The 14,437-nt window shown below is 44.4% G+C and overlaps 1 protein-coding gene across 2 annotated transcripts in view; it reads left to right on the forward strand.

Moving 5' to 3' along the window:
• NUSAP1 (nucleolar and spindle associated protein 1) overlaps nt 1-14,437 on the forward strand; it is a 48,117-nt gene that overhangs the window by 4,724 nt on the left and 28,956 nt on the right. For both annotated transcript variants that reach the window (XM_012462455.2, XM_012462456.2), the window contains exons 2-4: nt 4,445-4,513; nt 9,046-9,189; nt 10,499-10,652. In XM_012462455.2, coding sequence (XP_012317878.1) covers nt 4,445-4,513; nt 9,046-9,189; nt 10,499-10,652 — 367 coding nt within the window. The remainder of the gene's footprint in view (nt 1-4,444; nt 4,514-9,045; nt 9,190-10,498; nt 10,653-14,437) is intronic.

The following is a 14,437-nucleotide window of genomic DNA, read 5'->3' on the forward strand; positions in this document are numbered from 1 at the left end:
GACCTCGTGATCCACCTGCCTTGGCCTCCCAAAGTGCTGGAATTACAGCATGAGCCACTGTGCCCAGGCTTTTTTTGTTTTGAGACACAGTCTTGCTCTGTCACCCAGGCTCGAGTACAGTGGTGTGATCTCGGCTCACTGCAACCTCTACTTCCCGAGTTCAAGCAATTCTCCTGCCTTACACTCCCAAGTAGCTGGGATTACAGGCACCCGCCACCACACCTGGCTAATTTTTTGGTATTTTTAGTAGAAACAGGGTTTCACCACGTTGGCCAGGCTGCTTTCAAACTCCTGACCTCAAGAGATCTACCTGCCTTAGCCTCCCAAAGTGCTGGGATTACAGGTGTGAGCCACCGTGTCCAGCCCACTTCCATAACTTTAAATTTACTCAGAAGCTAATGCCTTCCAAACCCACATCTCCAGTAGGACCTCTCCCCCGAGATGCTGACTCATGTATTTCAGTGCATTTTCAACAACACAGTCAGTTCCAAGCATCGACAGTGTCTTCTCCCTCTCAGGACATGGTTCAGGCCCAGGTTGGATCACCCTTGATTACTCTCTTCTTCACCCACAACCATCTAACATTGTCAGCAATGGCGCGATCTCGGCTCACCGCAACCTCCGCCTCCTGGGTTCAAGCAATTCTCCTGCCTTAGCCTCCTGAGTAGCTGGGACTACAGGCATGCGCCACCATGCCCAGCTAATTTTTGTATTTTTAGTAGAGACGGGGTTTCACCATGTTGACCAGGATGGTCTCGATCTCTTGACCTCGTGATCCACCCGCCTCAGCCTCCCAAAGTGCTGGGATTATAAGCATGAGCCACCACGCCCAGCCCAGCACTGTCATCTCTTGACCACTGCCTCAGTCTCCCTACTGGGCTTCCTGCCTCTACTCTTAACCTCACAATAGTGTTCTCTTGGTAGTCGGAGTGATATTTGAAACTTATGGAAAAAACAAAAAAAAAAGAATAGAAAGACCAGGCGTGGTGGCTCATGCCTGTAATCCCAGCACTTTGGGAGGCTGCGGTGGTTGGATTGCTTGAGGCTAGGAGTTTGAGACCAGCCTGGCCAAGATGGCAAAACCCTGTCTCTACTAAAAAAAGTATGTATGTATGAATTAGCCAGGCATGGTGGCTCGCGCCTGTAATCCCAGCTACTCAGGAGGATGAGACAAGAGAATCCCTTGAACCTCAGAGGAGGTGCTACAGTGAGCCAAGATCACGCCACTGCACTCCAGCCTGGGCAACAGAACACAACACTGTCTAAAAAAAAAAAAAAGAAAGAAACTTAGAACATGTCTTTTTCTGTTTAGTAGTGCCCTCCAGTGACTTCTTTCACATCTAAAATAAAATCTAAACTCTTTGCAGTATAATGAGTGAACAGTTTGATCTTGATTTGGAGGGAAATCTTTTTAAAAAGAAAATAGCTAAAATTGGAGAGAAATTTCTTTATGGGCTACATAGTAGGTAATATTAGGAAATTACTGCTTTTCCTGAGTATACAAATATATTAAAGGTTATGTGGGAAAATTTTTCCTTATTTTTAGGAGACGTGGCTTATATATTTAGTAGTAAAGTATCATGATATCTGGGACGTGTTTTTAAATTCTTGCACAAGAAATATATATTTATATAGAGAAACCAAATATGAGACAATGTAAATGATTGTTGAATCTTGGTGGGAAATATGAGTGTCTATTATACTACTGCAACTTTTCTATAGGCCTGACATTTTTTTCTAATAACATGTTAGGGGAAGAAATTCATTTTTTTTTATTTTTTATTTTTAGTTTTGCTCTTGTCATCCAGGTTGGAGTGCAGTGGTGCGATCTTGGCTCACTGCAACCTCTACCTCCCATGTTCAAGCAATTCTCTGCCTCAGCCTCCTGAGTAGCTGGGATTACAGGCACCCACCACCACACCTAGCTATTTTTTGTGTTTTTAATAGAGACAGGGTTTCCCCATGTTGGCCAGGCTGGTCTTGAACTCCTAACCTTGGGTGATCCGCCCGCCTCAGCCTCCTAAAGTGCTGGGATTACAGGCCTGAGTCACTACGCCCTACAAAAATTCTTAATTTTGGCTGTGGCCTTTACCTCTCTACTTGACCCACCCTGTGGTCACCTCTGATCTCCCTGCCTTCCTCCCACCTCAGTGTTCACCATGCTCCTACCGTAAGGGCAGTTTCTGTCCTTCAACTCATGGGTCCATCTCAGGGCTCCTGTTCGTGGTGCTCACCCTGCTTGGAGTGCTTTTGCCTCATTCACATCTCAGTTCAGGCCACCACCTCAGAGAGGCCTTTCCCAACCATCCTAATTCAGGTAGCATCCCCAACCCACCCCAGTTGCCCAGTTTTATTTTTGCTTCATAATACCTCATGTCATATCATTCATTTTTAGCTTTCTTGGGTAATAGACTGTTTCACCACTGCTAGAAGATCCTGGAAGACAGTTAACTTGTCTGTTTAATTCATCACTCTCTAGTGTCTGGAACAGTGCCCAGCACAATAAAAGCTTGTTGAAGGAATGCGTGAATATATGCTGATAACTAACATCTGTACCTCTAGCACAACTCTTGAACACCACCTCATATCATTCAGTCTCTTCACTCGGCTCTGCCACAGGTGCCTCACTTCATTCATTTTTGTATGTTTGGTGAGATTTTGAAGGTATATTAAGAAGGTGTTAGAACAATCAAGAATGACTGAATTCTGACCTGCCAATCACCCCCTTCCCAGAGAAAACCCCAAGGATGGTTCAAGGAACAAGTAGAAAATAAGATACCACTTTATATTACTAGCTGAAATGGTGCCTGATATGTCGATGCAGAGCATTCTGGTATAGTAGATTGGAAGATGTGGCTTAGACTTGCACCACAAGCAAAAGCTTCAGCACAAACCAAATTTCAGGATCTTTGCCGTTCTCTCTACTAGACACATGGCCCATCATAAAAGGTGTAAGAAGAATAGAGCCAAACCTGGTGGCTGGGCACACGTTGAGAAGGGTGGCTCTGGCCCTCAACGGCATCGCTGGGTGGAAGGGGAAGAAAAGAGAACCCAACCAATAAACTTGACTTTTAAAGCACAGAAAAATATAACCAGCCAAATTAATATTCTTCTTTCAGGAAAGAACAACAAGGGAAGCTTTCCTAGGTTGGGAAGAGAAGCTCAGTGTTCCCTTCCCTCCACAGGGACCTATAACCATCCCCCTGAGACCCTATCACCTTTTGCATTCCTCATCTTAGGGACCGCACCACACTTCACCAGCTGTCCAAGCCAGAAACCTTGGCATAACAAAGTTTCCCTCTTCAACTCTCATGTTCATACTGATTTCACTTCCTAAGAAGGTTTTGACTCCATCTACACTGCCTTAACCCTGCTCTAATTCAGGCCACAGCATCTCTGGTTTCCTACATTAGCCTCCTAGCTGTTTCCTTGTCTTCAGTCTTACCCCATCAAAATCATCTCGCACATTGTGCAGGTATAGTAATCATTCTGAGTAATGCAAAATTGGTCACCCACTCCCTTGTTTCGAACTCTTCAGAGATTGCCCTGTTCTCTGAGAATAAAAATTCATACTCTTTTTTTTTTTTTTTTTTTTTTTTTTTTGAGATGGAGTTTAGCTCTTGTTACCCAGGCTGGAGTGCAATGGCACGATCTCGGCTCACCACAACCTCCGCCTCCTGGGTTCAGGCAATTCTCCTGCCTCAGCCTCCTGAGTAGCCAGGATTACAGGCACGCGCCACCATGCCCAGCTAATTTTTTGTATTTTTAGTAGAGATGGGGTTTCACCATGTTGACCAGGATGGTCTCGATCTCTTGACCTCGTGATCCACCCACCTCGGCCTCCCAAAGTGCTGGGATTACAGGCGTGAGCCACCGCGCCCGGCCCAAGTTCATACTCTTTAAAGGCTTACAAGGCTTGGCAACATGAGGCCCCTGCTCACTTTCCCAGCGTTGTCTCCTGCTATCTCCTGCAACAGCTCCATGCTCCAGCCACACCGAACTTCAGTTCTGCAAACTCCACCCTCATTGTTGCCTTGCTGTGCTATTCCTCTACCTGTTTCTCTACGTTCAGCTCTCCTGTTCATCCTTCAGATCTCAGCAATTAGAGACATCACATCTTTATCTGAGAACTGCCCTGTGCAGATACTTGCTGAAGTCTACCCTAGCAGTCCCAACTTTTATGGCCACGCCTACCTGTGTTCCCAAGACAGCCTGAGCCTCATAGCATGGGCATTTACCCCACTGTATTGCAATTGCCTCTTTCCCTGTCTAACTTTTCCACTCAGATGTGAAATTCTTTAGAGTGGAGACCCCCTTCTATCTAAGTAATGGTTCTCGTCCTGTGGTCTGACTGGAGTACATTTAATGAATACAAGAATAGCAGAAAACGTTCATTGTCTTTCTTGTTTGATTTTTGGCTCTGATTATAAGATCTCTCTTGCAGGCAGGCAAGTTGTTAAAAGCCTTGAAAGGCCACATTAATCGTGAGGCAAGAAAAGGAAATGAGAATCAGGTGAGTAATGTTTTTTATGTTTACCTGTTAGCTAGCAAAACAATCATATTTAGTTAATGGGCAATTAACACACAACTAGTGATGATTTAAGACATGCTGTTGGCCGGGTGTGGTGGCTCACGCCATTGCACTTCAGCCTAGGTGACAGAGGGAGACCCTGTCTCAAAAAAAAAAAAAAAAAGAAAAAGAAAGAAATACAAATAGACAAGCAATAATCATGAGACATTTGAGGAAAGCTAAAAAGAAAATGGACTGGGCATAGAGGCTTACGCCTATAATCCCAGCATTTTGGGAGGCCAAAGTAGGAGGATGACTTCAGCCTAGGAGTTCACAACCAGCTTGGGTAACATAAGGAGACCCTATTTCTACAAAATTAAAACAATTAGCTAGGTGTGGTGACACATACCTGTGGACCCAGCTGATTGGGAGGGTAAGGCAGGAGAGTCAGTAGAGCTCAGGAAATAGAGGCTGCAGTGAACTATGAGCAAGCCACTATAATCCAGCCTGGGCAACAGCAAGATATTGTCTCTAAAAAAAGAAGGAAATAAAAGATGACTCTAAGGGAAATGAAGATAATACAAAAAATAACTGACAGCTTGTTGTTTTGTTTTATTGTATTTTTTTGAGACAGAGTCTCACTCTGTTATCTAGGCTGGAGTGCAGTTGCATGATCTCGGCTGACTGCAACCTCTGCCTCCCAGGTTCAAGTGATTCTCATGCCTCACCCTCCTGGGCTTACTTTCCTAGCAAAAATGCAATTATTGCTCCTCTAGAACATTTTACCTTTGTACTGATTTCTTTTTTTTTTTTTCTTAGAGTTTCGCTCTTGTTGCCCAGGCTGGAGTGCAATGGCATGATCTCAGCTCACCGCACCCTCTGCCTCCCGGGTCAAGTGATTCTCCTGCCTCAGCCTCCAGAGTAGCTGGGATTACAGGCATGCACCACAATGCCCAGCTAATTTTTTTGTATTTTCAGTAGAGACAGAGTTTCTCCATGTTGCCCAGGTTGGTCTCAAGTTCCCGGCCAACACCTTGGCCTCTGAAAGTGCTGGAATTACAGGTATGAACCACCGTATCTGGCCAACAGCTTTTGTTTTTCTTTTCTCAAGATGGAGTCTCATCTTGCCATCATCTTTGTAAGAGAGTTATACCACTTTAGTCACTCTATTAGTTACTTTTATTGTGGGTTTTTTTTTTTTTTTGAGACAGAGTTTGCTCTTGTCTCCCAGGCTGGAGTGCAGTGGCATGATCTCGGCTCACTGCAACCCCCAGGTTCAAGTAATTCTCCTGCCTCAGCCTCCCAAGTAGCTGGGACTACAGGCGCATGCCACCATGCCCGGCTAATTTTTTGTATTTTTAGTAGAGATGAGGTTTCACCATGTTAGCCAGAATGGTCTCAATCTCCTGACTTTGTGTCCGCCTGCCTTGGCCTCCCAAAGTGCTGGGATTACAGGTGTGAGCCACCACACCCGGCCCAGCTTGTTTTTTAAAAAATATTACAATGACATACTGATTTATCAACTCTTAAAATAAGCTAGGTAGGCTAAGCATAGATGATACAATTAAGGTTATATAACAAAGCCAGGCATGGTGGCTAACACCTGAAATCCCAACACTTTGGGAGGCCGAGACAGGCAGATTGCTTAAGCCCAGGACTTTGAGACCAGCCTGGACAACATAGTAAAACTCTGTCTCTACAAAAAATACAAAAATTAGCTGGGCGTGGTGGAGTGCCCATGTAGTCCTAGCTCAGCTACTGGGGAGGCTAAGGTGGGAGGATCACTTGAGCCTGGGAAGTCTTGGCTGCATTGAGCCAAGATCATGCCACTGTACTCCATCCTGGGCAATGGGAGTGAGACCCTGTCTCAAAAAAAAAAAAAAAAACAAAAAGAGACAGAAAAAATAAGATTATAAAACAGACTATAAACGTTATCAACTTTGATACTAATAATGAATGGATGACAGAACTTGAGAAGTGAAAGGAAGAACAAGAGGTATAGTGACATACAAAGGTGCCAATATCTGTAGCTTAGAGGATATGTTGCCTATAGTTGTGCAACAAGATTTAAATGTATGTATAAAAGTAACTAGGGCCGGGCGCGGTGGCTCAAGCCTGTAATCCCAGCACTTTGGGAGGCCGAGGCGGGTGGATCACGAGGTCGAGAGATCGAGACCATCCTGGTCAACATTGTGAAACCCCGTCTCTATTAATACAAAAAAATTAGCTGGGCACGGTGGCGCGTGCCTGTAATCCCAGCTACTCAGGAGGCTGAGGCAGGAGAATTGCCTGAACCCAGGAGGCGGAGGTTGCGGTGAGCCGAGATCGCGCCATTGCACTCCAGCCTGGGTAACAAGAGCGAGACTCCGTCTCAAAAAAAAAAAAAAAAAAAAAAAAAAAAAAGTAACTAAAGCCGGGTGCAGTGGCTCACACCTGTAATCCTAGCACTTTGGGAGGCCGAGGCGGGCAGAGGAGTTCGAGAATACCCTGGCCAACATGGTGAAACCCTGTCTCTATTAAAAATTTAAAAATTGGCCTGGCATGGTAATTCACGCCTGTAATCCCAGCACTTTGGGAGGCCAAGGCGGGTAGATCACCTGAGGTCAGGAGTTTGAGACCAGCCTGGCCAACATGGCAAAACCCTGTCTCTGCAAAAAATAAAAAAATCTTCCAGGCATAGTGGCATGCACCTGTAATCCCAGCTACTTGGGAGGCTGAGGTGGGAGAATTGATTGAAACCCAGGAGGCGGAGGTTACAGAGAGCTGACATCGCGCCACTGAACTCCAGCCTGAGCGACAGAGCAAGACTTCATCCAAAACACAAAAACAAAAAAATACAAAAATTAGCCAGGTATGGTGGCATGCACCTGTAGTCCCAGCTACTCAGGAGGCTGAGGTGGGAGAATTGCTTGAACCCAGGAGGTGGAAGTTGCAGTAAGCCAAGATCATCCTATTGCACTCCAGCCTGGGTGGCAAGAGCAAAACTCTGTCTCAAGAGAAAAAAAACAGTGAAAGTAATAGCATGACAAAAGTGGTATAATTCTCTTAGGAAGATGAGAGTACAAATAAGCTAAACTTTAGCATGTGATAGGCACTAAAAATAGGAAAATATGAATGAATCCTGTCAGCAAATCACTAGAGATACATAAATAACCATCTGAACTTGAGCCTCATGAATAACAAGGTTGGGCAGAGAACCAATTGCTTTTCTTTTTTCTTTTTTTGTTTTGAGACAAAAAAACAACTCCTGACCACAAGTAATCCTTCCCATCTGCCTCCCAAGGTGCTAGGATTATAGTTGAGCCACCACGCCCGGCCCCAATTGCTTTCATTACAATCTTTTCTATGGTATTTGATTTTTTTCAGCCATATGTATGTATTGGTTTATCTTTTTTAATTAGCATTTACTTATAACAAAATACATAAACACCAAAACCAAATCAAGGTTTTCCTTTATAGTTTCCAGGTAAGATAACATGCTTAAGAAGGATTTCCTCAGCTGGGCACTGTGGCTCACACCTGTAATCCCAGCACTTCAGGAGGCTAACGTGGGGGGATCACGAGGTCAGGAAATCAAGACCAGCCTGGCTAACACAGTGAAACCCTGTCTGTTTCAAAAAATTATTCAAAAATAAAATAGAAAAAATTAGCCAGAAGTGGTGGCATGTGCCTGTAGTCCCAGCTACTTGGGATGCTGAGGCAGGAGAATCGCTTGAACCCAGGAGACAGAGGTTGCAGTGAGCTGAGATTGGACCACAGCACTCCAGTCTGGACGATAGAGCAAGACTCTATGTCAAAAAATAAATTAATTAATTAAATAGAAAAAAGAAGGACTTCCTCACATTCATGATAATATATTCACCTATTTCTTTTCTAGTGCTTTTATAGTTCAACTTTTGCATTTAAATCTTTAATTTCATGGCCAGGCGCGGTGGTTTATGCCTGTAATTCCAGCACTTCAGGAGGCTGAGGTGGGCACATCCCTTGAGCCCAGGAGTTCTAGAAGACCCCAGGCAACATGGCAAAACCCCATCTTCTACAAAAAAAATACAAAATATTAGTCAGGTGTGGTGCACACCTATAGTTCCAGCTACTCAGGCAGCTGAAGTGGGAGGATTGCCTGAGCCCAGAAGGTCCAGACTCCAATGAGCCCTGATTGTGACACTGCACTCCAGCCTGCATGACAGAATAAGACCCTGTTTCCAAAAAATATAACAAAATAAAATGATCCCTCCAGATTTCATTTTGGTGTGAAAGAATGAGAATGGACCAAGTTTTCCAGCCATCAAAAAACTCCTGACCTCAGGTGATCAACTTGACATGGTCTTCCAAAGTGCTGGGATTACAGGTGTGAGCCACTGTGCCTGGCCTAAATACTCTATAATTCTTGTCTTTGCCAACAATTTAGTGTTAGAGAGTTTTAAATTTTTTCTTTTGCATCTGTAATGTGTTTTTTATTCAGTCTAAATTCTGATTCTTTCTGAGCATCATAACTATATACATAGCACATAGCAGATTAATACTTCTCTTTTCAGGATGAAAGTCAAACTTCTGCATCCTCTTGTGATGAGACTGAGATACAGATCAGCAGCCAGGAACAAGCCGAGAGAGAGCCAACTGGCCATGTCACCAAAACAAGGAGAAGGCACAAGACTGTCCGTGTGGACCCTGACTCCCAGGTGAATGGATATTTACAAACTGAAAATATACCACCACCTATGCCAAAATTGGCATATTCTTAAGAAGCTTTCTTTTTAAATTCCCATGTGATGTCACGTGTTTGTAAGCTTACTGTGTACTATAAGCTCCATGAAAACCCAGACCCGAAGAAAATCAAAACAAAAATGCAAAAAAAAAAAAAAAAAAAGCAGACCCAAGTCCATCTGCTCATCACTGCATCTCAGGGCTTCTCCCTCAGGAAGCACTTTTTAAGTATTAAGCTCACATTAAATATTTGTTGTATAACTTTGAACATTCATTAAGTGTTTACTTAAGTGAAGTGTAGTAGATAGGAAGAAAAGAGAAACAAGCATTAAATGTGCTTTTTTGTGTTTTTTGTTTGAGACAGAGTCTTGCTCTGTCGCCAGGCACCAGGCTGGAATGCTGTGGCCCGATCTCGGCTCACTGCAACCTCAGTTTCCTAGGTTCAAGCAATTCTCCTACCTTAGCCTCCCGAGTAGCTGGGATTACAGAACGCCCGCCACCACGCCCAGCTAAGTTTTGCATTTTTAGTAGAGATGGGGTTTCACCATGTTGGCCAGGCTGGTCTCGAACTCCTGACCTCAAGTAATCCGCCCTCCTCGGCCTCCCAAAGTGTTGGGATTACAGGTTACAGGCGTGAGCCACCATGCCCAGCCTTTTTTGTTTGTTTTCTGAGATGGAGTTTCACTCTCGTTGTTCAGTATGGAGTGCAAAGGCATGATCTTGGCTCACTGCAACCTCTACCTACCGGGTTCATGTGATTCTCCTGCCTTGCCTCTGCCTCCCGAGTAGCTAGGATTACAGGTGCCCACCACTATGCCCAGCTAATTTTTGTATTTTCAGTAGAGATGGGATTTCACCATGTTGCCCAGGCTGGTCTCAAACTCCTGACCTCAGGTGATCCACGCATGTCGAGCTCCCAAAGTTCTGGGATTACGGGCGTGAGCCACCATGCCTGGCCCCAAAACACTGTATTAATTTTCTTTTCTATCTTCGTATAGTTATTTGCTCAGTAGACTATCTAGGTTTCTTCATTTGTCCTTGCTAAGAGAGCTAATCTTGCCATTTCTATTTTACCTGTTAATGTGCCCTAGTATCTTTTATTCTCAAATGTATATTCTCTTGACACTTAATAATGCAGAGAACCAAATCTGCCACCAAAAATCTCATTCTCCTATTTTTCTTCCTTTGACCCCTTTTTCTTCTCATTTTGGTACTTATCTTTAGAAGGCAGCAATTCTTATTTATCATCGAAATCTTTTATTTCATTTTTTAAATTTGTTGCAGGATCATTCAGAGATAAAAATAAGTGATCCCACTGAATTCCAGAATCATGAAAAGCAGGAAAGCCAGGATTTCAGAGCTACTGCAAAAGTTTATTCTCCAGATGAGCACCAAGGAGCTAAGAATGCTGTTTCCTCAGGAAAACATGGAATAAATGGTATGTCAGGTAACATTTTAAAACCAGAATTGCAGCCAGGCACAATGGCTTATACCTGTAATCCCAGCACTTTGAGAGGCCGAGGCAGGCAGATCACGTGAAGTCAGGAGTTCAAGACCAGCCTGGCCAACATGGTGAAACCCCATGTCTACTAAAAATAAAAATTAGCAAGGTGTGGTGGCATGCACCTGTAGTCCCAGCTACTCGGGAGGCTGAGGCAGGAGAATCGCTTGAACCCGGGAGGTGGAGGTTGCAGTGAGCTGAGATTGCACCACTGCACTCCAGCCTGGGTGACAGTGAAACTCCATCTCAAAAAAAACCCAGAATTGCTAGAAGTAGCCATGTACATTAATTTCTTAGGACTGTCGTGACAAAGTACCACAAACTGGGCAGCTTAGAACAACAGAAATTTACTCTTTCATAGTTCTAGAGTCTGGAAGTCCAAAATCAATGTGTCAGCAAGACCATGCTTCTCTGAGACTCTGGGTGGAATCCTTCCTTGCCTCTGACTACTTTGCAATGGCTGTCGATGCCTGGTGTCCACACCCAGCCATGAAACCCTGTTTCTACTAAAAATACAAAAAGGCACTGAGGCAGGCACCTTTAATCCCAGCTACTCAGGAGGCTGAGGTGGGAGAATTACTTGAACCCGGGAGGTATAGGTTGCAGCTGTATCATGCCAGTCTCTGGCTCTGACAGTGCATGACATTCTCTATGTCTTCTTAATAGGACACCAGTTATATTGTATTAGGATCCACCCAAATAGGTCAGGCATAGTGGCTTATGCCTGTACTCCCATTACTTTAGGAAGTCAAGGTAGGAGGATTGCTTGCGTCTAGGAGTTCTGGACCAGCGTGGGCAACATGGTGAGAACCTGTCTCTACAAAAAGAAGAATTAGCCAGGCCTGATGGTGCACACCTGTGGTCCCAGCTACTCAGGAGGCTGAGTTGAGAAGGTCACTTGAACCCAGGAGGTTAAGGCTGCCATTAGCCATGTTCATACTACTTTATCCCTGCCTGGACACAGCGAGACCCTGTCTCAAAAAATTAAAAGAAGGTCCAAATGACTTCATCTTAACTTTATTGCATCTGAAAAAAAATGCCTATATCTAAATAAGGTCATATGACAGGGATCAGTTGTTAGGACTTCAATATGTCTTCTAGGGGCCCACAATTCAACCCATAGCATGATGTTATACAATTTCTTTCCCTTTTTTTTTTTTTTTTTTTTTTTTGAGGTGGAGTCTTGCTGTGTTGCCAGGTGGGAGTGCAATGCATCAATCTCGGCTCTACAACCTCCGCCTCCCTAGTTTAAGGGATTCTTCCGCCTCAGCCTCCTGAGTAGCTGGGATTATAGGCGCATGCCATTATGCCTGGCTAATTTTTGTATTTTTAGTAGAGGTTGGGGTTTCACCATGTTGACCAGGCTGGTCTTGAACTCCTGACCTCAGGTAATCTACCTGCCTCACCCTCCCAAAGTGCTGGGATTACAGGTATGAGCCACCACGCCTGTCCCATTACAGAATTTCTAAGTGTTGGGCTGGGCTCGGTGGCTCACACCTGTAATCCTAGCAGTTTGGGAAGCCAAGGGGGATGGATCACTTAAGGCCAGGAGTTCGAGACCAGCCTGGCCAACGTGGTGAAACCCTGTTGTTTTATTTTATTTTATTTTTTGAGATGGAGTCTCACTCTGCCACCCATCGCCCAGGCTTGAGTGCAGTGGTACAATCTCAGCTCACTGCAACCTCCACCTCCCAGGTTCAAGCGATTCTCCTGCCTCAGCCTCCTGAGTAGCTGGGACTACAAGTGCATGCCACCACACTCAGCTGATTTTTTATTTTTACTAGAGACAGGGTTTCACCATGTTGGCCAGGCTGGTCTTGAACTCCTGACCTCAGGTGATCCGCCCACCTCAGCCTCCCAAGGTGCTTGGGATTACAGGCGTAAGCCACAGCGCCCAGCTCCGAAACACTGTTTCTACTAAAGATACAAAAATTAGCTGGGCACTGAGGCACACACCTGTAATCCCAGCTACTCAGGAGGCTAGGTGGGAGAATTGCTTGAACCCGGGAGGTGTAGGTTACAGTGAGTCAAGATCACGCCAGAGGTTTAGTAGGCAAAAGAAAGAGAAAGGAGAATAGCTCACTCCAGTGAGAGAGAGGGGCTTCTGAAAAGAAAGACCCAATTATTATTATTATTATTTGAGACAGAATCTTGCTCTGTTGCCCAGGCTGGAGTGCAGTGGCACAATCTCAGCTCAGTGCAGCCTCAGCCTCCCAAGTAGCTGGAACTAAAGGCATGCACCACGATGCCCGGCTAATTTTTGTATTTTTAGTAGAGCCGGGGTTTCGCCATGTTGCCCAGGCTGGTCTCGAACTCCTGAGCTCCCTGCTTCAGCCTCCCAAAATGCTGGGTTTACAGGTATGAGCCACCACGCCTGGCCAACATTTTTTAATACAGGCTAGTTTTTTTCTCCTCTGACTTGGTTTGTCTAATACGTCCTCATGTTTAGCTTCTGAATATGGGCTGTTAGCAGGAATCCCACAGAGCAACGCTGTTGCTTCCTCTGTAATCACCCTAGGAGGCACAAGTGCTGGTTTTGCCTATGACTAGTCATGTTAACTTCCACCAGTTGTTTATGGTGGTGTCTGCTAGTAACTTTGTGAAGTTACTGTTTTACCACTTGTAGTGAATAAGTATCCGGTGCAGAGTTACTCCACGTAAATATCCTTTGTTTGTTTGTTTTTTGTTTTGAGACTGAGTCTCTCTCTCACCCATGCGGGAGTGTAGTGGCACTATGTCAGCTCACTGCAACCTTCGCCTCCCAGGCTCAAGTAAGTCTACTGCCTCAGCTTCCCAAGTAGCTGAGATTACAGGTGTGCACTGCCATGCCTGGCTAATTTTTGTACTTTCAGTAGAGACAAGGTTTCACCATATTGGCCAGGCTAGTCTCCAACTCCTGACCTCAGGTGATCCCACCCACTTCAGCCTCCCGAAGTACAAGGATTACAGGTGTGAGCCACCAAGCACTGCCAAATATCCTGTTTCTCATGAAACTTTCACTTTCTGGTTTTAGAGCCAAAGTCTAAGCAGAAGCCCCTGCAGCCATGCCAACTCTGACAGAATATTCTTCTGCCTTGTTTTATGGATATATTGGGGAATCGTAAGGATGACAACAACTTTATAAATGGTATTTCTTAGAAACCCACTTGCTTGCAAACCAGTGGATGAAAGAAAAGAAAAAAATAATTGAAATGAAAACCCATGGTGTATTTTTAAAATAGATTGTCTCAAGTTGAAAAAGATGTAAGATTGAGGCTTTCTTCTATTTGTAGATTAGACTCAACTCTATAACATATTATACGGGGCCTTTTATGGTTTAACCTATTACCTGTCCTATTCTAAATGTTTTCCACTCCCTCTTATGTACTCTACACTTCAGCAATTTCAGCCTACCTCAGTCTCTCTCTGAATGTCATTATTTCCACTGTAGTACATCTTTATATGTCACTATTATTCCCTCTGCCTGCGATGGTTCTTTTCCTTCCTTCCCTAATAAATTCCATTACGGTCAAAAAATAAATGACAGAATGTGGAAAATGATTATATAAATGGGAAAAAATACCAAACCTAATATATAACATAATTTCAACTGGATTAAAAAAAAAATAAGCTGGCTACAGTGGCACATGCCTGTGGTCCCAGATACTCAGGAGACTGAGGCAGAAGTAGCCCAGAAGTTCGAGGTCTATTAACAAAAGCTAACAAGCTGGGTGCAGTGGCTC

This window comes from Aotus nancymaae, unplaced genomic scaffold (assembly GCF_030222135.1).
Source record: "Aotus nancymaae isolate 86718 unplaced genomic scaffold, 86718_ANA_hifiasm-v0.15.2.pri h1tg000011l, whole genome shotgun sequence".
NCBI lineage: Eukaryota > Metazoa > Chordata > Mammalia > Primates > Aotidae > Aotus > Aotus nancymaae.